General features: G+C 42.8%; 2 protein-coding genes across 12 annotated transcripts in view; one reads left to right on the top strand and one right to left on the bottom strand.

Annotated features, from left to right (window-relative positions):
• Positions 1-3,448: 3,448 nt before the first annotated feature.
• On the bottom strand, positions 3,449-9,383 carry dmac2l (distal membrane arm assembly component 2 like). Of its 4 annotated transcripts, none has more exons than XM_069916607.1 (5): positions 9,278-9,383; positions 8,804-8,911; positions 8,518-8,726; positions 4,948-5,119; positions 3,449-3,613 (listed from the first exon to the last, which is right to left on the bottom strand). In XM_069916607.1, the coding sequence occupies exons 2-5, from the start codon at positions 8,893-8,895 to the stop codon at positions 3,499-3,501; spliced, it is 588 nt and encodes a 195-aa protein (XP_069772708.1). In that variant the 5' UTR covers positions 8,896-8,911; positions 9,278-9,383; the 3' UTR covers positions 3,449-3,498. The 4 variants fall into 4 exon arrangements, with proteins under 4 accessions (XP_069772708.1, XP_069772710.1, XP_069772709.1 ...); XM_069916609.1 differs by having other exon boundaries at positions 8,804-8,908; positions 9,278-9,373; XM_069916608.1 differs by lacking the exon at positions 9,278-9,383 and adding an exon at positions 9,130-9,271.
• Positions 9,339-23,414, top strand: part of l2hgdh (L-2-hydroxyglutarate dehydrogenase) — a 64,038-nt gene continuing 49,962 nt past the window's right edge. The window contains exons 1-3 of one of the 8 annotated variants that reach the window (XM_069916600.1): positions 9,339-9,528; positions 12,739-12,854; positions 21,739-21,890. In XM_069916600.1, coding sequence (XP_069772701.1) covers positions 9,434-9,528; positions 12,739-12,854; positions 21,739-21,890 — 363 coding nt within the window. In that variant the 5' untranslated portion in view covers positions 9,339-9,433. Of the gene's footprint in view, positions 9,529-12,738; positions 12,855-21,494; positions 21,626-21,738; positions 21,891-23,414 lie in introns of those variants that run through there. The other 7 variants (XM_069916601.1, XM_069916603.1, XM_069916599.1 and 4 more) reach the window with 7 other exon arrangements.

The following is a 23,414-nucleotide window of genomic DNA, read 5'->3' as shown; positions in this document are numbered from 1 at the left end:
TCTACCTGTCCATTCCTGATTGGGGTACTATGACTTGTGGCAACCCACTTCTGGGAGAGATCATCTTTCAGATCCTTAGACATGAAGGTGATGCCTCCAGTAGCAGATCCCAGCATCTGATCACTGTAGTAGTACGCATATTGGGACATGGAAAGGCAAAGGGGAAAAGTGAGTATACATGAACTACTGTAAGTAGATATCAGTTACGCAAAACTGTAGGCAATGCTCCCTTGAAATAACTACTCAGCCATTCCATACTTTTTGTTGCTTTGATAAAAGTCCCTCCTGGTGGGAGGTAGAACTGAGGCTTTAATTCAGCATAGATCCTGTATGAAGCACAAGTTTTTTTTGACATCTTCTGTAGAAAAGGGGAGATTCTTTGCTCTAACAAAATGTGGCAGCCGAGTTATCCCTTGATGACAGTCTGCTGTGAATGACAGTGAGTGTGGAGGTAGTAAAGGCTGAACAAGTGTACGCCCAACTAAATGCATCAGGGACCACATTCTCTTTCCCATGATTACATTTTATTGTGTAACTAAATGCTGCAAGTTCCAGCCTCCATTATATTTGTATATAATGTTTTTTACTGTCAAACATAAAGGCCATTGATCTCTGATCAGTAACCAAGATAAAATGATGCTATGCCAGATAGTGGCTCCATTTGAACACTGCCTCAATGATAGCAGTCACTTTCTCTACAATGTGGTATTGCAATTCAATTCCTTGTAGTGTCTTTAACATGAATGCTACAGGCCATCCTGATTGGTTAAGGACAGCAGAAATTGCCACATCAAGTGCATCACACGACCTTAAAGGGTAAGTTTTTATCCACCGAGTGCAGGGTGGTTTCCTCCAACTCTCTCCTTACTAAGTTAAAGGTGTTCAGGGCCTTTTCCTCCATTGGTAAATACAGAGAAATTTCCAACGGTTGACTCTTGTCAGAAAACCCAAGAATCCATTTGGCTTTATAAGCAAACATCCCAAGTATCCTTTTTAAGGATCACAAATTTTCTGGTGAAGGAAACTCTTGGAGTGGGCAATGACACCATTCCCCACACAGTATCCAAGGACATTAATGAAATTCACAGACTCCACAGTCTTTGGATCATTAAGTGTTCGGTGCCTCTGACTGATGGTCTTTAGGAATTTCTTTACATTTTGATCATGTCCCTCTTGTGTATGTCTAGTAACAGTGACATTATCAAGACAAGAGAGGGCACCTTGCCAGTTTTCTTCTTTAACTAACTTGCCCATAGGTCACTGGAAGGCGGCTACCCCATTTGTGACTCCAAAGGGAATCATACAAAATTGATATAAATGCCCATTGGCTTCAAATGCCGTATCTTTCTTATCTGACTCCTTCAGTGACCCTTTGTGGTTGGCACTTTTCAGGTCAAAGGTAGAGAGCACACTATATTTTGCAAGTTCATTCACCATTTTGCCAATTCTTGGCAAGAGGTAAGCATCCAAATCCATGTATTGATTGATTATAAATAATCCACACACATTTGCTTCTTGTGTCGTTGGGGAGAATCCTTCACCTCTACCACTTGGGCTCGGCATGGTGATATGCATGTCTCAATTATGCCTTCTGAAAGTAATTGGCAAATTTCCTCTGCAATGAAGTCCTAATCATCTTTGCTGAAATGTCTTGATTTGACAGCAATTGATTTACAGCTTGGTGATAAGTTTGGGGAAAGGGATGGCTCTTCTATTTTTTCTGCTGTCAGTGCAGTCATGATCAGCACCATTCACTGCTCAGACAAGGGTCCTCCGCATTCAAATTTCACACTCAGATGCTGACGCTGGAAATTCTGGCCACCTATTAAGTCAGAACATAGGTCCTTCAATACACCAAGTTGTGTGACAGTGTGTGACTGGCTGTTAAGACTAAGTGTTAGGTCAACAACAACAACGTATCCTTGGGAACGAGTGTTTAAAGTTTTCAGTGCCGTAGTAATGTCTTGACTGGATGGGTGAACCTTTAGTTTTAGTTCCCGTGTGACTTTCTTCCTAATGTAACTATTACTGCTGCACGAATCCAACCGAGAACTTAACCTTTTACCATTCACAGTCACAAAGGTTGCGGCTTGAGCGAGTCCTTGTGGCACATTAGTAAGTGCAGCCAATACCTGAGAATTGACCACGGTTGCCACTAAGCTTGGTGAGGCCTTAGATTTGCACATCCGGACATAATGTCCCTTCTTGGCACATTTTTAACAAGCAGCCTCGCGTGCTGGACAGTTATCCTGTGAATGGTAAGAAAAACCACAGAAGGAACATTTCCGATTTGTATTACAAGTGGCAGCCACAGCTGGTTTCTCAAGAGCAACTGGAAGGTTATCAGGCAGCCCCGCTAAAGAATCCTTCTCCCATACCTGCAATGGTTCACGGTTACTGTGGCTGCATGGGCCGCTGGGGTAGTGTATGCATCATTATAGCATTGAGCTACACCTAATGCAGTAGCTTGGTTTATAAGCAGTCTGTAAGTCCAGTGTTTTGTTTTCTAAGAGATGCTGGCATATTGTAGATGAAGTAATGCCAGCGGTGAATGTGTCACGCATTGCCTCGTTGCCACACTGCTTCACACTATAATCTCGAAAACTACAATTTCTCTTTAACTATTCCAACTCCCTGAAGAAATCATCTAATTAGCCAGAAAAAACATCATTTAGAGTCTTCACATAAAAACTATCCAACTAGAGATAGCAAGTCAAAATGTTCACATCCTTCTAAGAATTCAAAAACTTGCAACTCACACAGCCTAATAGTGTTCAGTATCTTGTCCCCATAGTTATCGATGTAGTTCATGAAAATCATATGCCAGTGTCGCCACCCCTTGGCAGCTGTCAGTGACCTGGGGTCGATGTCTAAGTACTTGGGCCTCTATGCTTGTCATTTGAGTAAATTGTTGCGAGAATGAAAAACTTGGTGACTGCTTTCCAAGCTTTACTCAACTTAATTTTACAGTTACAGTCTGAAAATGGCAGCAGTTAGAATGTTTTTAAAAAAAGACATGAGGCACCAGCTAGAAGCTGATTGGAGCAAGAGAGGTCAGATGACCTAAGAGGCTGCAGCAGCCAGGATAAACTAAATATGAAATGCAAGATCATCAACAATTAAGAATAACTTTGTAATATTACATAGTTCTTTTATTTGTTTACACTTTATTTTTCTCCACTACCAATTAGTGGTAATTCTACCTTGCCTGCAGGAGAATCTCAGGGTTTGTATGTGATGTCATGTATGTACTCTGACCATAAGTCTGGATCTTTTCCAATTTTTTAAATTTAGTAGGTTGTCAATTTGCATTTTTAATCTTAATTTCAAAGTGAGTTTAAAGCACCTTGGAGGTTTTTGTTTCTGGCGTGAACACACCAACTCTATCTAAATAATGCTAAAGCTATTTTTTGATAGATTTTATGAAATTACCTGCATATCCAACCCATTAATTTGCAAACATCATTTATTTACACTGTACAAATTTCAAAGCTGGTTTTACTCAAGATCAACTTTCAACTCGCAGGTAGGTAGAACTTTCTGTAAAACTTGAAGTGTGCTTTCTTTTTCTTCAATGCCAGGAAGATCACTCAAAAATAAGTGCCTTAAATTTCTGCAGTAAGACAAGGAAAACAATTTAAATATGTTATATATAACTTCCCTCTTAAAGAGCAACATTTAACTGTATTTGTATTTCATATCAAAATTATTAATTCTAAATTGAAACACCATTAGAATACCATTTTTGAACTGCATTTAATAGATTCATACTCTTTTGTACATCTGTCTGCTTGGACCATAAAGTTCCTTAAAGACCGAGGTCTACCCTTCTTCTTGAGTTGCCCATTACAGATTTGATTCAGGATTTTTTTTAAATTTAAATTTCAAAATACAGCATGATAACAGGCCCCTTTAACCCACAAGCACATCACCCAATTGACCTACAACTCCCAGTACGTTTTGAATGGTGGGAGGAAACCGCAGCACCTAAAGGAAACCCACATAGACACGGTGAGAACATACAAATTCCTTTGTGACAGATTATATTATTTTATATTGTATATAGATATGTTTTTGAAGGAGATATATTGTGGGAGTAGTGTAGGTCACAAACAAACACTTCAAAATAGATCTCATTTGAAATACAAGAGCTATGCCTAAGGTGGAGCCTACAAGTATGCAAAGACAATAAAGACTTCTTTGCTGGAAATTTTCAGAAGGAGGTGCAACTAGAAGGGCCTATCTCAGGGAACTGATAAGATCTTTCAGGAATTGATTTTTGGAGACAACGATCTGTTTGGTGGCAGTTTGCTGTTCTAGGGAGGTCATGTGATTTTGGTAAGCAGAGAGAGGAGACCAAACAGGCTTTCTCTAAGAGAGAGAGTGAGAAAACTGGTTTCTGCAGCATGGCAAGCTGGCATCTTGTTTAAAACCTGATTTTGAAGACTGGTTGTGAATTCTGAGTTCAGCCTGACATGATCCATACAAGAGGAAATGGCTGGCTAGGGTGTTTCACCGGAAATAAGGGAAACAAAAAGCAACTCTGTGGTGACCTGCAGAAAAAGAGGTTATCATTTGAAAAACCATAATGGGGCAAGTTTCTTCGGCAAGACACTAAAGTGGCTGCCCAGATTGTTCTAATTTCTTTGCCATTGTGATCACTTAGCTTTGTTTATAATATACTGGTTCCTATATGTAGCAAACACTGTAACAAACTGGTTTGCAACTCACCTTTGGGTATTGGAGGTGGTACTCCTGACATCCTTTTGTAAATTCCACATCAATCAAAAAGATTGATTGACTGATTTGATGCCAATAGTAGCAAAGGACACAGCCATAATGATACAGAATTACACTCACCTGTCTTGTGATCAAAACATGACAGCAGGTTGTCCAACATTTAAATGTTGCTATTCTGATAAATATTTCATTTCTCAAAATACTTACTTAAGATGACAAAGGCTTCTGATTCCACAGTCGGTTACATTTCCACAGGAAATTATTTCTAGCCATTGCAAGCTTTTTTGCAAATTTTCTATTCTGCTTAGCCTCTCAAGGCACTCATCTTGAATGTATATACACTTCTGGAATTTAATTTCTTCAACATGTTCCAGGTGATCTAAAACAAAATGTTCCAATGAGAAATATCAGAAATTTGTTCACCTTTTCTTAATGAATATCTATCTTTATAGGTCAAAATGTATTTTCATAATTATGATCGACTTTAAAACACAAGATTTATGTAACTTTTTTCCTCATTTAAAAACATCAAAGACAAATGCTGGGTCTGACAAAGGGGCTATGAATTGAAAATAAATGTAAAATAGGGTAGGGCCATGGGTGCAGAAGCAGAAATAAGCAATGATTGTGGGTTTCGTACATCCAGGAGGCTGCTGTTGGGTTGTGAAGGAAATGTATACAATTAACAATCAGTACTTCCTAAAGATGACTGAAATTAAAATAATTAACATTAAAAAAATAATCTTTTACAATATTACCAAAACATCCATTTTAATGGGTATCTGCATGAAAAAGTAAGTGATTAAATATAAGGTCAATTATTTTGGATTTAAGTTTCCTGACTCTAAGTCCAGCACTATCTTCCATTTTGCCTCTTAGAGATTATTCCCCATGGATTCTCCTGCTTTGCTTCACACACTTATTTTTCATTTTGTGGGGTTTTAAACTCCTGCTTTCTTACTCCATTATTGCACTCTTCTACTACCCTTTCACATCACATCAGAGGCAAAAAAAAAGCACAGATGAAGTAAAATGCTAAAAGGTAAACATTAAGGACAGAAGAACTAAGTAGTAACTTAGCTAAGTAGTAACTTAGCTAAAGAGGTGAACAGTTGAGGTCCAAGCAGTTGAGGCCAATGCAGAACACAGATTCAGATGGACCTCATTTCGGGGAGCAAAGAAATATGTCGCATATGTCAGACTGGTAAGTGAGGAAGGATTGATGTGAAGAAGTGAATTGCCAAGAGGTACTAAGTAAATAATCCTGTTTGCCAGATGAAGTTATATTCACCCAGGACAAAAGTATGTTTATTAGTAATTGCTGATTTTAGACCTTTAACAATAATTATTAATTACAAATATATATACACACACAAACACAATTTCAAGCAGTCATTCTCACTGGGGCCATACAGCACATCCCCCCCCCCCCCCACCACCTTTCTGGGGGCACCGCACATTTAGGGGGGGGCTATGGACAGAAAACATAATTTTTTATGTTGTTATAGGAGATAAATATGGAATAAATCAACTAAATGAAGGAGGCCCATAAACTTTGAGGATAATCCTATGGGGGCCCAAGTCAAAAAAAAAAGGTTGAGATTGGCTGCTCTAGAGTAAAAACAGACTGGAATATGGGGAGCACAGCGTGCTTGTGATTGAGATCACTCAAAACAACAGGAGATGGCTTTATTTGATCAACCAATTGCTTTTGCAAATTAAGGACCAGTGTCCTCACCAAGGACTGGCCCAGAACCTCTGAAATGTGAGACTGTGTGAGCATTCACAAATAATAAACTTTTTATTCAGAACTATTTACTTTTGATGGGTTTGCCTTTTAAGAATGTTAAGTATAACTGAAAAATGTTAGCTACAGATAAAATATAGTGGCTTCAATGAATCACTAAAAAATTGCAGTGATTTGATTATTATTTGGAAGTTTATGAATGCTATTTTTTTTAAATCTTGATTTATTTGGTTTTGTTGCCAATTTTAAATTATAATGAAATCATGTACACAGATTATAAATAATTAAGAACAAATCATAGAATACAGGAGCAGAAACAATCTATTGGAGGAACTCAGTGGGCTGAGGAGCATCAGTGGGAGAAGAACAATGGTGATATTTGGGTTAGAATTCTTCATCAAGGCACAGAATGCAAGAGATTTTCAAACCTTAAAGTGCTGTGGGTTATATTTAGAGATTTAAAAGAATTACTTTACACAATTTTTCTCAACCAAGTTTTTAGTTTTCTCTAAATAAATAATTTCTGCAACATTTCAAACTATTCAAATTGTGACAGCAATTAAAAAAAAACAGAATACAGTCAATAGGTAATATCAAACATACATATGTGAAGAAGCCATGCTATAATATAACCCACATGCTTTCATCTTGTTTGTTTTTGTTTTGTACATACTCTGCTTTTTCAGTCTAGCCATAAGACATTCAAATTTGAAATTCAAAGCTATTAGGAAAACTAGCTCAAAACATCTTTAAAGTGGAAGATGTTAATGTAGATCTGCAAAGTCTGAAGCAACCTGGTATGATTATCATTCAAAAGGAGTGCAATACTGCATATCGACTTCACATTTTCACTTTTCATCAGTTTTCTGTTGATGAAACTTTTTTTTAACTTAAGTGGTACGAATAAAAAATATATGTAATGCATGGAGTTGCAATGAAACAAAATACAGAAATTCAAATCTCTTGATCACAGTAACTTCAAGCTGGTTCCTCTACTAATGTAGTAGTTAGTTATACCCATTTATAACTTAAATTAACAGCAAAAACAAAGATAATTAAATTAAATTTTGATTCCCTTGGCTTATTTCCTTAACTAACTCAGTCAATATGCAACAGCATAGCACAAAGGGAGCCAAGAATAAAAGCAGTCAAAAATTAAAGCAGGATTAGTGCACATTATTAATTCAGCTAACATAAACATCCCTTAATCATAAATTATTTTTTTTAATGAGAAATATGGATGAAACTAATTAAACTTAACTGCTTCACAGGGAAGGGGGCCAGAGCCAAGAAAAGGTTGAGAATGGCTGCTTGAGAGTATAATCAGACTGGAATATGGGGAACAAGTAAAACCTGCCTGCTGCATGCAATAAAACTGAATGAGATCAAAATTTTTGAAAAATAGCATTCATAAACTTCCAAATAATAGGAAGAATCACACAAATCATGGCATATTTTTATCCATAGCTGAAAATGTACAAGTATATTTAACATTCTTAAAGTTAGTCAACTTTAAATGTATATGGTTTATATTACTAGGTTAAATTCCTAACTATTAAACCATGCAGCGGCTCACCCACGCAACAGGCGAACTGGCTCACAGAGTTGCAGGCAAGTCCGCAGGAGACCTGACTATGAAAGCTTCGGGTGTGGGGCAATTTTACCGCTGGGGAGCTGAGGTCATTTCCACCCTGCAGGTCACAGGGGCTGTTGGGAGAGGGTTTTAAGCGTGTGGTTTTGAATCAGTAAAGCAGATAGTTCAGCTCACTTTCGACTCTGCGCGGCTCTAATCGCAATATAATTCTACCCTCTCAGTGTAGTATTGCACCACCCAGGGGTAGATTTTAATTGTAACCTGATTGGTTTACACAATATAAATGTAGCAATTTATCATGGAAACAATGTTGTCAACATGTCAAGTATATGTAAGAATTGGTCTTTTTGGCTTTATATAACAGAAGGAGGTTAGAAATATTATTTAAATCAATATATTCTGTAATACTGTCACTGAAGTCAATCTAATACAGTACCAAGGTAATCAAATCCTTTGAACATAATGCAAGATTCTGTGGCATCAATTGCTTCAATTTTGAAATTGTCCATTGGTCCAGTGGGTAGGTGATTGTAATCTTTCTGCCACTTATCAAAACCTTTGTAGCGCACACTGGCACCACATCGAAGCAACCACTCAGATGCCGCTCTGTCTGGACCAACAGCCTTGATCCGGTCATAATCCACCCTATTTGAAAGGAGACATCCTCTCATTAGGCACGTTGGCAGAGTTTAATCGGAAAACATCTTTTAGTTTAATCTTACTTGTTGAAAACAGCATTCAACCATCCCCAGAAACTCCTCTGAATAACATCAGCGCGTAAGATCCGTAGGACGCTTAAAGGTCTCGATAGCATCTTGTTTGGTTTTCTACTGCAAAACAAAGATCTTCGCATCACGACAGCCGCAATTTTCACCGTATCATTTGGAAATAAGTGTATGCGGGCAGTGACAGACGCTAAGCACAGGCCAACAAGTCATTATAAAATGAGGGGTGGCAGACACGGCACCTTTACTGCCTCCCTTCCCGCCCACGTTGCCCGCCCAGAATTTTAACAGCAACGTCCCGGTCTTGATTGAGCTCAACCAACCTTGCCCTTGGGGCATTGGGTCACGACCAATGCGGAAACCTTCAATTAACCGGAACCACTCAGCCTCTTTGCTGCATCACTGCCCAAGCCAAGATCTGCGCCAATTTCCACCCACCCAAAGCACCTTCTCCGCGTCCCCTTTCCTTACCTTGGCGGCTTCCGGCCAACGCGCAGGCGCCCTTCCCAACCGCGCAGGCCTCCTTCTCAACCGCGCAGGCGCCCTTCCCAACCGCGCAGGCGCCCTTCCCAACCGCCCCGGCTCGCGCGGGGTGAAAGGTGACGGACGCCAGGGTCTGCGATCGCGATGGCCGCCGGTGCTCGGCGTGTTTGTGCTGCGTGGCTGTTCGGCAGTCGGCTGAATGAGTTCTGGACGGCTGACATCGGACGGAGAAGGCTCAGGCAAGTAATGGCGTTGGAAGGATGTGGCCGGGCGCATGAGTGAGGTGCTGGGGTGTGTGGCCAAGCACTTGCTGTTATGATCAGCTGAAGCTCATGATGTCGAGATGCGTCGTTCAGTAGAATCGGCAGTGACCAAGGTGCCCGAGTGCAACGTCGAAGGCGTTTGCCGTGCAACTCTGCCCCGCGGCATTTCTCTGGGGGAGTCTTTTTGGATACAGTATCCGTGATTTGATATTCTCTGCACCTCTCTCGTAAATCATGGGAAATGTTATCTCGGACTGAATCTCAGTATATTTATGACAAACTCGTCATGCCATTGTCGGAATGTGCCCAAATGTTGTCAGAAGATCTTCCACCGACTGACCTGATCTGCTGAGTTCCTGCAATGTTATCGTTCGCTGTAAAGCTTTTATTGAGGGTTTTAATAGCATGCAAAAATCGGAGGTGTCTTCCCTTTAAAATCCATCATTATCATATCCTAGAGCCTTAATCCAGAAGTAAAGTAAAAACACTCCATCTGTTTTTAATTCTCAATTCTTAACTGTGGAGGAACAGAGATAGTTTGAAGTCCAGGTCCAGAGATTCTTAATGTTGCCATGCAAGTAGAAAGAGTGGTGAAGAAGGGGCATGGTGTGTTGCCCTTCATTAGATGGGAAATTGAGTTCAAGAGCCATGAAGTAATGTTGCAAGTCTATAAAACTCTGGGTAGACTACATTTGGATTGTGTTCAGTTCTGGTTGCCTTATTTCAGGAAAGGTGGGAATGCAGAGGTGATTTACCAGAATGTTACCTGAATTGGAGAATATTGGAGTCTCAAGAAGCAAAGTTGACAGAGTTAGGTCTTTTTTTTTTCCCTTTGGAGTGACAAAGGATGAGAGATGTCTTAATATAAGCATATAAGATTATGAACTACTTGAATAGGGTGGACAGCAGCACTTTTTTCCTGGGGCAACAATAGCAAATAGTAGAGGGTATCTGTTTTAGGTGAATGGAGAAAAGTTTAAAGGAAATGTCAGGTAGGTTTTTTTTGCATAGTGGTGGGGGCCTGGGAAACATTGCCGAGGGAGTTGGTTGGAACAAAAAGGACCTTCACATCCTGGCACATGGATGGTAGAAAAAAAGAGGGTTATGGGTGAGGTTGGAAAAAATTAATATTGTGGAGTAGGTTTACATGGATTGGCACAATATTGTGTATTGAAGGGCCTGTTCTGGCTGTGTTGTTCTATAGTTTTGTGTTCTATGTATTTAGCAACAATTAATTTTTCAGATGACGACCCTCAATGTTAGAAATTTTTTAAAAATGTCAAAGGACTGGAGTCTGTGATAGTAGAAGGCAGGTGATTGAATAAAGTTATATAAAAGCTCAAGGTTCATTTTATTGTCACATAAAAATACATTTAAAATGTAAAATACATGATGTATTTAACTTTTGTCATGAGGCAAACAAGGAGCTGCCATGAGCATTTCCCAGCATCAACTAACAATCGGAGAAAGAGAATCAAAAGAGAGTCCCTTCAGAATCACTAGGCACTTTCAAATTGCAACATCTGGGTAGCCCTCCTGGGACCCAGGTGAAATTACTGGGTCATGTGGGCAGATAGCTGCCTAATTTACCTGTTAAATTGGCAACGTGGTGATTTAAGGTGAGGCAGCCCCATGGGGAATCCCATTCTGTTTAAAGTAAATTTCTCTTAACAACCACCACCTTATCCCACCGCTCCCCCCCCCCCCCCCACCCACTGACCAGGTCAGTCGCTCCCGGCTGTTAGTCTGTCAACCACCCCCCAAGTTCCCGCACTCCTGAGAGTCAGTCGTGCCCCATCCCCGGCTCTCAGTTGATCCTCCACTCTGGCTCCCAGCAGTCATTCACTCCACACCCCCCCACCCCCACCATGCGACATGCTGCTGCCATGGAGGGTGATTGGGGGGGTGGAATGTTGCAACATGCTGCTGCCACGAATGGGATGGGAGGGGGTACCACTGCAGTGTGCCACTCTGGTTCACAGTGATGGCTCAGTGCGGGAGTGTGGAACCAATGGCCGTCTTCCTTACCCAGAGCCATTCCAGTGGCATGGTGGATTATGGGTGAGTGTAATGGATCTGTGTTAATATTATTTAAGTTAACGTTAAGCTATATTTCTTATAAATATGTCTTAAATTAAGTTGCTGCTTGGTTACAGGGTTGTACACAGGTCACAGTGCATTTACAGAGAACCATTGTACTCAAAGAAGAGAGTTCATTCTTGGAGTCACAGCATCTGAAGTGGGTCTTAATTATTCAAGAACAATGGAGTGTTTGCTTTATTAAAAACTGAAGTATCTAAGTACTCAAGAACTGCTGAAGGAAGGCATCTGTTTTTAAACTAAACCACTTAAAGCCTCTTGAACAGAGAATAGGTCAGAGTTTGTTATAGATATGGAGTGGTTTTGAAAAGGGCAGAAGTTTGGTAGAAATAGAACGGATAGTTATGTGTATTCCAAGAATTGGGACTGAGCTTGTGGAAGACAGGGTTGAATTACAGTAACCAGAATAGGTGCTGTTATGTGCTACTTCTAAACAAAAGGGGAACACAGAATAAATAGATTTCAAAAGGGATGCTACTTCTAACTGTCTCTTTAAGATAAAGAGGACAGTCCCATCGTTTGGAAAACAGATTCCAAAATCTTAATTCAAAATAGAAGATTTGATCCTGGGAAGACAGGAATTGTATTCTCCTTTTCACAGGAGGTACATTGGTGGTCACTTATATTTAAAGAAAATCTCTCAAGGCATCTCATCAAAAAAATTTGGAGTAAAGTGGGCTGAAGATTTTTTTTTAAAGTACTTTAATTATTTCTGAACAAATTTAAGACTTTCAAGCAAGACTAAAATTATGTTGAAGTTTTAAAGATTGACTTTTCAGAGTTGTATTTTATCTCACACACACCCACAACATTTTAACTTGTTGAGATCAAGAATGATAAGATCTTGCGCTGGAGAGTTGAGCAGCAGGTAGTCACAAAAATACTTAATGGATTTGTGTGTTTAACCAAGTATATACCCAATACAGAAATTTCTGTTAGTTTCATGTTGTAAAATTGAATACTGCCACATCAGCAAAAGTTGGGTCATTGTTGTAATATTCATGTCAAACATACAGCCTTGAGCTTAAAACTAATATACCCAAAAATTTAGATGTGTAGACTTATGATTGCATTTCCCTTTTCCAGTTGTTACGATGTGGCCATAGTTGGAGGAGGAATCGTTGGACTGGCATCTGCTAGAGAACTTGTACAGCGGCATCCTCAATTAACCTACATTGTACTGGAAAAGGAAAAAGAACTTGGTACATTTGGAGGATAAAACTTTATTTTTTTTTTAATTGAGCTAAACAAAAATGCAAGCCTCTGGAATAAAAACAGAAAATCCTGGAAGCAGTCAGTGCATTGAATCAAGAGATTTTGGGAAGAGTAGAGATTTACAGTTGTAGTTACTGTTCTGAGGATAAGTTCTGCATGTAACACAATAACCATTTCTCTCTCCTCAGATGTTGCCAGACTTGCTGAATGTTCTGTTTTTTAAAATTTCAGATTTTCTCAGAAATCATATCAATAACATTTTTAAATTACAATTTGCTTTAGATTTAAGCGTTTGCCGCAGTAAAGTTTTGATTGAAATTTTAAAACTGTTTATTTTCTGGCATGTGAACAAGGCCAGCAATTGGCTGTCAGTAATTGCATTTGTGGATCTAGTAGTGAGGCTCCACAATGCTGCTGTGTAAGGAATTCCCAGATTTGGACTGCAGTGATCAAGGAACAGAAGATGTTGTTTTTAAATCGGGATGGAACTTCAGGCAATGGTGCTCTCATGTGCCTGTTGCACTGGTCATCATTGCACTAGAGTTGGAACACCTGAGAGATGTCACCTGACTCCACTGACACCACGTGCATCCTCCCGGCGCCGCCATCTTGGGCCAGCCGGGCCTTGACAATGTGTGCACCGTAATGATGGATAACAGAGTCAACATGGGCGCACACCTGATCGCACACCCAATGCACCCCGCGCCCTGGAAGGAAGCCACTGGCCGCTACTCGCCTCGTCCATTGGTGAGCAGTGACTTGGACCTGAGATGATCAGCGTCCACCACTTCAAAAAGGGACATTCCCCATGGACTCGGGCGCTCAATAATGGACATCGCTGTCAACGGGAAGATAACAAAACAACTGTTCGAGAGCTTCGTGCACCCAAATGTGGCCTGGACACTAAAGCTCAAAATCTATCCCACTAACTTTTCCATCACCTTTGCTGCCCAGGACCATTCCATCACGGCCCTTGGGCACTGCTCAGTGGAATTGACGGGGTGGAGGGGGGGTTGGGGGGGAGTGGAATCATACCAAGGGTTCAGACTCCAGCTCTGTGCCCCAGTCCTCTTGGGGCTGGACTTCCAGTGCCATCTCCAAAACCTTACCCTTGCCTTCAGCGGGCCCCTCCCCCTGCTCACACTCCACAGTACACTGCCCCCAATCCACGCTACGGGTAACCCCCCTCCCATCCTCTTCAACTACCTTGTGTCAGACTGCAAGCACATAGTTGCCAAGAGCAGGCGCTATTGTGCGGCTGACAGCACCTTCATTAAAGCAGAAGTGAGGTGGCTTCTGGAGAGCCAAAGTCCTAGTGGTAAAAGGGGGTAGCAAATTGAGGCTGGTCATTGATTATAGCCAGACCATAAACCAATACACCCAACTGCATGCCTACTCTGAATAGCCAACATGGTCAATGAGATAGCCTGTTATAAGGTCTTCTCGACAATTGACCTAAAGTCGGCCTACCACTAGTTCCCTATTCACGCCCGTGATAAACCATATGCCACCTTCGAGGCAGACTGACTCCTCTACCAGTTCTGCCAGGTCTCACTTGGGGTTTTTCAGCGGGAGATGGATCAGCACAGCTTAAGACCAACCTTCCCATACTTGGACAATGTCACCATCTGTGGCAATGATCAGCAAGACCATGATGACAACCTGGAGAGATTTTGTCTGGATGGCTGAGCTGAACCTCACTTACAACAAAGAGAAGTGTGTGTTCAGCACCACCCGCCTTGCCATCCTAGGGTACATTGTGGAACATGGTATCATTGGTCCTGACCCAGAATGCATGTGTCCACTAAAGGAGCTGCCCCTCCCCTACATGCTCAAAGCCCTTGGGCTTTTCTCCTATTTCTCCCAGTGGGTCCTCTGTTTTTTAGACAAGGTCTGTCCACTGGCCCAAGCTACCAAATCACCCACTCCAAAAAGGTGCAAACAGCTTTTGCTCACATCAGGCAGGACATCAGTGATGCCACGATGTATCCCATGGACAATGACACCCCATTTCAGGTGGAGTGCGATGCCTCTGATGTTGCCCTCGCGGCCACTCACAACCAAGAGGGCTGACCCATGACCTTTTCCAGGACCCTCCACGGTTCCGAGTTTGGGCACTCCGCCATTGAAAAGGAGGCCCAGGTGATCGTAGAGGTGGTCCACCACTGGCGCCACTACCTGGCAGGAATGAGGTTCACCTGTTTCACTGACTGAGCTGTGGTTTTCATGTTCTGCACCGCCCATAAGGGCAAGATCAAGAATTATAAGATCTTGCGCTGGAGAGTTGAGCTGGCCACGTTCAGCTACGACATCCAGTACAGACCAGGGAAGTTCAACGACTCCCGCAACGCCCTGTCCCGGACCTGTGCCACTGCAATCCGACCAACTGCAGGTGCTGCACAACACCCTTTGTCAGCCGGGCATCACACGTCTGCACCATTTCATCAAGTCCAGGAACCTCCCCTTCACTGTCCAAGAAGTCTGTACCATTACCGAGTCATTCAGGGTCTGTGTGGAGTACAAACCACACTTCTGCCTGCCACAGGCCCATGTCATCAAAGCCACTTGGCCCTTTGAATGACTTAGCATAGACTTCAAGGGCCTTCCACAAACAAGAAAGTCTACTTCCTTGCAGTCGTAGACGAATACTCCCGTTTTCCCTTCACCATCCCTTGCCCTGACACCTCCATAGCCACCATTACCAGGGCACTGATGCAGATCTTCACCATGTTTGGATACCCGGGATTCATCCACAGTGATTGGGGGAGGGGGGGGTGGTCTGGCTTCATAAGTGAGGAGCTGCACGCGTATCTGGTAGCGCAAGGCATTGTGGCTTATTTCACGACTAGCTACAACCTGAAGGGCAACGGACAGGTGGAGCGTGAAAATGGGGTAATCTGGAAGGCAATCCTCCTGGCCCTGAGATCCAAAGGCACTCCATGCCATTAGGATGCTCTTGTGCATGGGTACTAATCAGACCACTCACTAGCACCTTTTCTCATTCCCCAGGAAATCAGCAACTGGGGTCTCCCTCCCAGCTTGGCTCACATCTCCGGGACCAGTGCTCCTCCGCAAACACATGTGGGCCCACAAGCCTGACCCACAGGTCGAGCAGGTGCTCCTTCCCCACGCCAATCAGAACTATGCCTATGTGGCTATGAGGACACCGATTCGACCAGGGCCCCTCCCCCAGCATCATGACTACCTGACCCAACCTCCCCACCATGGGTGTCCTTGGCCCACCCAGGATTCGGGGGCCAACATCCTCCTTCCGCCCCTCCAGAGAGCCCCACCCCTAGCGAACCACACCCATCCAGCCACCCCCCCCCCAGTGGACAAACATACTGATAGACACCATGCTGCTCACACTGATGCCGGCCACGGCTACGCTGGTCCTAGGCCAGGAGCCAACCCCGCAAAGGTCCCAGAGACTCTGACGGCCACTGGACTGCGTGAATCTCTAAATACCACCCGGCACTGTTTTACACACCCCTGCTCCAAGACTTAATTTTGAAAAGGGGGTGAATGTGGTGATGTGGTGATACAGCTAACAGCCTACTGCAGGGGCAGTCTCTACCTCCAAGAAGGTGGCCTAAGGAGCTGACTCCACCTGGCTGGCTTTCAATCAGCTGACCTGAATATAAACCTGAACCATTCACACAGGGAGCCACCAAGGCTTGAAATGGTGTTCAGACTTTTACTGGAATAAAGCCTATTGTACAGTCTTTTGAGTTTGTGCTTGCTGCTACCTCAGCACACCCCAGTACAGTAAATGGGTGGAGAAAGAGCTAAAGTATTTCAGTATTAAGCTTTGAGCTTGGCTAAATGATGCATTGTCAAGAAAGGACATAAAGCTTAAAAGCTGTACACTTGCATCAAATGCAAACTTGTCAAAGGCAAGAAAGGGCCCTTTAAGGTCACAGTTTATAGTGGAGATAATAGACAATAGACATTAGGAGCTGGAGTATGCCCTTCGGCCCGTCGAGCCAGCACCGCCATTTTACAGATCATGGCTGATCACTACCATCAGTACCCCTTTCCAGCCTTATCCTCATAACCCTTAACTCCTTTGTCCACTAGAGTCTTATCTAACTCTCTTTTGAACATAATCAGCGAATCTGCCTCTACCACCCTCAGTGGCAGAGCATTCCACAGATTCACACTTCTCTGGGTAAAAAAAATGTTTTCTCATCTCTGTCCTAAAGGGCCTACCCTGTATTCTTAAACTATGCCCTCTAGTCCTCGTCTCCCCCATCATTGGGAACAAGTAATCCGACTTCACCCTGTCTATCCCCCTGATAATTTTGTATACCTCAATCATGTCCCCCCTCATCCTTCTAAACTCCATCGGATACAAGTCCAATTTTTCTAGCCTTTCAGCATATGTCAATCCCGCCATCCCTGGAACTAACCTTGTAAATCTGCACTGCACACCCTCTATAGCTAGTATGTCCTTCCTCAAAATTGGAGACCAAAACTGGACGCAATACTCCAGGTGGGGTCTCACCAGTGCCCTGTACAACTGCAGAAGGGCGTCTCTGTTCCTATACTCCAATCCCCTCTTTATGAAAGCCAACATGCCATTTGCCTTCTTCACAGCTTTCTGAACCTGCATGTTAGCCTTCAGTGACCGGTGAACAAGTACACCCAGATCCATTTGCACCTCCCCACTCCCTAGCTTGTCTCCATTTAAATAATGCTCAGCTTTCCTATTATTGCCCCCAAAATGGATAACTCACATTTGCTCACATTGAACGTCATCTTCCATTCAGCAGCCCACTCCCCCAACCTGTCCAAGTCCCTCTGCATTTTCCTGACATCCTCCTCACACCCCACACCGCCACCCAGTTTAGTGTCATCTGCAAATTTGCTCATGTTATTAATAATCCCCTCATCGAAATCATTTACATAAATTACAAACAACTGAGGACCCAATACCGATCCCTGCGGCACTCCACTCGTCACATCCTGCCATCCTGTAAAAGACCCGCTTACTCCAACCCTTAGTTTCCTATTTCTTAACCAATTTCCTATCCTTGTCAGCACCTTACCTCCAATACCATGCTCCCTGATCTTGCCCACTAGTCTCCCGTGCAGTACCTTATCAAAGGCCTTCTGGAAATCCAAATACACCACATCCACTGGCTCTCCCAAATCCACCCTCTTTGTCACATCCTCGAAAAATTCCAGAAGGTTAGTCAAGCATGACTTACCCTTAAGGAATCCATGCTGACTAGCCTTTATACTATTATTTCTGCCTAAGTGTTCTGCTATTACTCCTTTTATGATAGATTCCAATATCTTCCCCACCACTGACGTCAGGCTGACCGGTCTATAATTTCCCGTTTTCTCCCTCCCTCCCTTCTTAAAAATCGGCACCACATCAGTCCCTCTCCAATCCTCAGGGACCTCCCCCGAATCTATGGAACTTTGGAAAATGTCGACCAGTGCCTCCACAATTTCCATAGCAACTTCTTTAAGCACCCTGGGATGCAGCCCATCAGGCCCTGGGGATTTATCAGCCCTCAGTCCCAACAATTTACTCACAACCTCTTGCTTCTGGATCCGGATATCCATTAGATCCCCTACTTCCCCAGGAAAGTACCCCAAGTCTCTTGATATCGCATGACCACTACCCCCTAACTGACCATAACATATATCCTCCTTGGTGAAGACAGTTGCAAAGTATTTGTTAAATTCCTCAGCCATCTCCTTGTTTCCGGTAATAATTCCACCCTTTTCCATTCTTAATGGACCAATTTTGGACCGGACCAATTTTGGACCGAACCAATTTCTTCCTCTTCACATATTTAAAAAAGCTTTTGCTATCCTCCATTATATTATTTGCTAATTTCCTCTCGTACTTCATTTTCCCCTCTCTTATGACTTTCTTAGTTACCCTCTGATGCTCTTTGAAGGTTTCCCAATCCTCTAACTTCCCACTCCGCTTAGCTATCTTATACTTACTCCTTTTGGATTTGATATTGCACTTGATTTCATTAGTTAGCCACGGCTGCCATTTGCATCTCCTAGAGCCTTTCCTCCACTTTGGAATAAATTTGTCCTGAATCCTGTGAAAAATGTCCAAATATACCTGCCATTTTTCCCCAGTTGTCCTCCCAGCTAGTGTATCTTTCCATTTTATTTTGGCTAGCTCCTCCCTCATAGCTGCATAATCCCCTTTATTTAACTGCAGTACAGATGCTTCCGACTTCCTTTCTTTTTCCCTTTCTAATTGCAGCTCAAAAGTAACCATACCATGGTCACTATTGCCTAATGGCTCCCCTACATCGAGGTCACTTATTAACTCTGCGTCGCTGCACAGCACCAAGTCCAGAATCGACTTCCCCCTGGTAGGTTCCTCCACTAGCTGCTCCAAGAAAGTATCTCGTAGACATTCAATAAACTCACTCTCTTGTGTTCCTGCCCCCGTCTGATTATCCCAGTCCACCTTCATGTTGAACAAGCTAACCTTTTCCTTTTGAATGATATTCTTTAATAATTCAAATTTAAATTTATTTATCATCCGAAACAGCATTCTACATAAAATACTGCAAACACACATACAAACATACAACAAACTATACATATGCACAGTAAAAACACAAAATGCTGGAAAAACTCAGCAGGTCAAACAATCCTTTATGTAACAAAGGCAAAGATACATAACTGATATTTCAGGTTTGAGCCCTTCATCAAAGTATGAGAAAATGCAGGCAAGTATCAAACAAAAGAGTAGGAAGGGGGTGTGGCAAAGGTAGGAGATGATAGGTGGAAAAAGAAGGGAGGATGGCTGGCTGGGAGAGTGAAAAAACTGGGAAGGCACAAATAGGAGGGAGGGGAAAGAAAAGGCAAGCAGCTGTCAATGTTCATGCCACGTGGTTGGAGAGTACCCAGACAGTGGGACAGTACATAAGGCTATAGACAGATGTGAGCCTGGGAGTGTGACCCAGAATTGCCACTGGGAGGTTGCTGTGGTTGCGAATGGAGAGGAGGTGCTGAGTGAAGCGATCTCCCAGTCTGTGACCGGTCTCTCCGATGTACAGAAAGCCACAAAAGGTACATCGGATGAAGTAAATAAGTCCTCTGGATGTTCAAGTGAAGTGTTGCTTCACATGAAAAACCTGTTTTGGCCCTAGGACCGAGGTGTGGGCATGTGTTGCATCTCCTGTGGGCACAGGGGACAGTGCCGGGGGTGTGATGGATGGGAAGGGATGAGCGCTCAAAGGATCATGGAGGAAGTGGTCCCTGCGAAAGGCAGAGGGAGGAAAAGAGGGAAAAATGTGTCTGGTGGTGGGTTCCTGTACTAAGTGCTGGAAATTCTGGCAGATAATGTGTTGGGGGTGGAAGGTGAGGATGAGGGGGATTCTATGTTTGTTGTGTCTGGGAGCAGAGGGGGCCGGGGCAGATGAGCGGGAAATGGAGGAGATGTGGGTGACGGCTAAGTGGTGGAGGGGAAGCCACGTTTGTGGAAGAAAGTAGACATTTCAGAAGCTCTGAATTGAAGGACCTCCTCTTGGGAACAGATACAGCGGAGAAGGAAAAAATTGAGAGAAGGGAACAGAATCCTTGCAGAGGATAGGGTGTGAGGAAGTGTCGACCTGGGAGTTGGAGGGTCTTGGGAACAGATACGGCGGAGAAGGAAAAATTGAGAGAAGGGAACAGAATCCTTGCAGGGGACAGGGTGTGAGAAAATGTAGGCGTGGGAGTTGGAGGGTCTTGGGAACAGATACGGCGGAGAAGGAAAAATTGAGAGAAGGGAACAGAATCCTTGCAGGGGACGGGGTGTGAGGAAATGTAGGCGTGGGAGTTGGAGGGTCTTGGGAACAGATACGGCGGAGAAGGAAACATTGAGAGAAGGGAATGGAATCCTTGCAGGGGACAGGGTGTGAGGAAATGTAGGCCTGGGAGTTGGATGGTATGTATATACAAATATTAAAATAAATAATTAGTTCACAGAGGGTTTGTATGAGCAATTCAACAGTCATTTAGCATTCTCACTGCCCAGGAAAGAAGCTGCTTTTCAACCTGGTGGTTCTGGCTCTGATACTGCTGTATCTCTTTCCTGACAGCAATTGCTTGAAGATGCTGTGTGCAAGATGTTAGGGGTCCTCACTGATTTTTGTGAGCTTTCTTTCAACAATTATCCTAGTAAATCATGTCAATGGGAGTTGGGGGGCAGGGGCCCAGTGTTCCTCTCTGCTGGTCCTGTGGATTGATCTCCAATCAAAAATGTTCTACAGCAACTATACCCCCCACACTGTGATGAAGCTGGCCAGAGAAAAAAAGTTGACAGGATGGTGGCAGGCATCCTTGCTTGCCTTGGTCTTCTAAGAAAGTGCAGTCACTGTTGTGCCTTCCTGACAAGTGCGGACCTGTTTTGTGTCCAAGATAGGTCACTTCTTAAGTGGTCTCTGAGGAACCTGGTGCTTCTCTCCACTATCAAGCTATTAATGTGTAGTAAAGGGTGGTCATCTTTGGTCTTCCTGAAGTCCACAATCCTCTGCTTTGTCTTGTCAATTTTGAGACTGTGGTTGTTAATCCTGCACCATTTCACAAAAATTTCCATGTCTGTCGTGTGACTCATTGTTGCTGATGAGGCCAACTATTGTTGTGTCACCTGCAAACTGTATTACTTGGTTGGTGCTGAATCTGGTGTTACAGTCATAGGTCAGCAGTGTGAACACGAGCACACAGCCTTGAGGTACACCAGTGTGATAGGATCAGCATTACAGTGCTCTGTAGTATTATTTGCAAAGTACAGGCCCAATGTTGTTGTTCTATTTTTAATGACATTCATTAATTTTGTTATGTAATTTATAATTTTAACCTGTTGCTTTCTGTTCTATTAATTTTTTTAATTTTGCTCAGCTTTCCATCAGAGTGGACACAACAGTGGGGTTATTCACAGTGGAATATACTATATGCCAGGGTCTTTAAAGGCCAAACTCTGTGTGCGAGGTGCTGAACTGAGCTATGCTTATTTTGAGAAGAAAGGTATCCCTTACAGAAGGTGTGGTAAAGTGAGTATTCTGGCGGTATGAATGTCATTTTCCTCTTTTGTTCTGTTGCTCAAGAAAACTTTGTGTAGAGAATGCTAAACCTCAATTTTCCAGTATTTAGATTTAGATTAGATTTCAAATTTATTGTCGAGAGTATATGCATGACATCGCATACAACCCGGAGATTCTTTTCCTGCAAAGTGAGGCAGAATTACCACTTATTGGTCGTGCAAAAAAAATGTACTCAATGTACATATGTAAACAAACAAAGAACTGTTAAAAAAAATGTAAACTGTGCAGAAACTGTGAGAGAATAAAAATCCATACAGTGCAAAATTAAGAGTCCTTAAATGAGTCCCTGATTAAATTTGTCGATGGAGTCTGATGGTGGAAGGGTAGCAGCTGTTCCTGAACCTGGTGGAGTGAGTTCTGATGGCAGTAGCAAGAATAGAATGTGTGCTGGGTGATGTGGTTCCTTGATAACTGGTTGTGCTCTCCAACAGCAGCCTTCCCTGTAGATGTTCTTGATAGTTGGGATGGTTTAGATTGTGATGCCCTGGGCTGTGTCCACTACCTTTTGAAGAGCTTTACACTCAGAGGTATTGATGTCTCCATACCAAACTGTGATGCAGCTGGTCAGCACACTTTCCACCACACGCAAGTAGAAATTTGCCATGGTTTATGGTGTCATATCAAACCTCCGCATACTCCTGAAAAGAAGTAGAGGCGCTGACATGTCATTTGTGTGTTGGGTTCAAGAAAGATCCTCCAAGATAATGCCTCCCAAGAACATAAATTTAGGATTAAAAAAATTAAAAGAATGAGAGAATTGATCTTGTTGAAAATTCTTGGACAATCTGACAGGATAAGAAGGCTGTTTCCCTGCCAAAGGAATATAGAGCTGCCCCAAAATAAGGGACAATTTATTTGGGTCTGTTAGGTCTGCTTTGTTCATGAATGAGTGAGACAAACACCAGACTGAGTCGAAATCAGGGTTCTTTGTTCTTTATTACCGGATTGTAACACTTGCGACTAACCATGTTAGTCGGAGAATGCATTCTGCCGTTATCAGCAAAATGGTGATTTTTTATACCCTTGGATATGTGCTTAGAACATCATCATATCATTACTTGTCCAATGACTAAAACTGTTGCTATCCTTTCCCTGCTAGCTTCCTGCCTCTCAATCCATCAATGTCTCTCTTATCTTGTAAGTACAAGGATGCATTCACATCTTGTTACAGCCCTGCACATTCCCATCTCATGATGTTTTACCTAACAGGAGTACAAGGACACCTCCCCTTCTTGTTACAGCCCTGTACAGGGTAACTCCTTACACATTCCCATCTCATGATGTTTTACCTTACAGGTCTGAAATGAGGAACATTTCTACATTTAGAGTGGCGAATTCTTTATGCAGAGGGTTGTACAACAGAGTCATAGAGCTGTACTACACAGATATGGGTCCTTTGCCTCAGTGGATGCTCAACCATTGATTGAAATCAAATCAGGATTTTAAATGAATCAAGGAATAAGGGGTAGGGAA

The sequence above is a fragment of the Narcine bancroftii genome, chromosome 2, assembly GCF_036971445.1.
Source record: "Narcine bancroftii isolate sNarBan1 chromosome 2, sNarBan1.hap1, whole genome shotgun sequence".
Taxonomy (NCBI): Eukaryota; Metazoa; Chordata; class Chondrichthyes; order Torpediniformes; family Narcinidae; genus Narcine; species Narcine bancroftii.
The sequence above is the reverse complement of the archived record's forward strand: the minus strand, read 5'-3'. Positions and strand labels throughout refer to the sequence as shown.

Bases quoted from the DNA above. Each gene is read 5' to 3' on its own strand.
- dmac2l (XM_069916607.1), bottom strand. From the start codon at position 8,895: ATGCTATCGAGACCTTTAAGCGTCCTACGGATCTTACGCGCTGATGTT. The intron at 5,120-8,517 runs GTACTGTATTAG...ATTTTGTTTTAG, and splicing joins CAAAGGATTTGATTACCTTG to ATCACCTGGAACATGTTGAA. The intron at 3,614-4,947 runs GTAAGTATTTTG...GTCTTACTGCAG, and splicing joins AGAAGCCTTTGTCATCTTAA to AAATTTAAGGCACTTATTTT.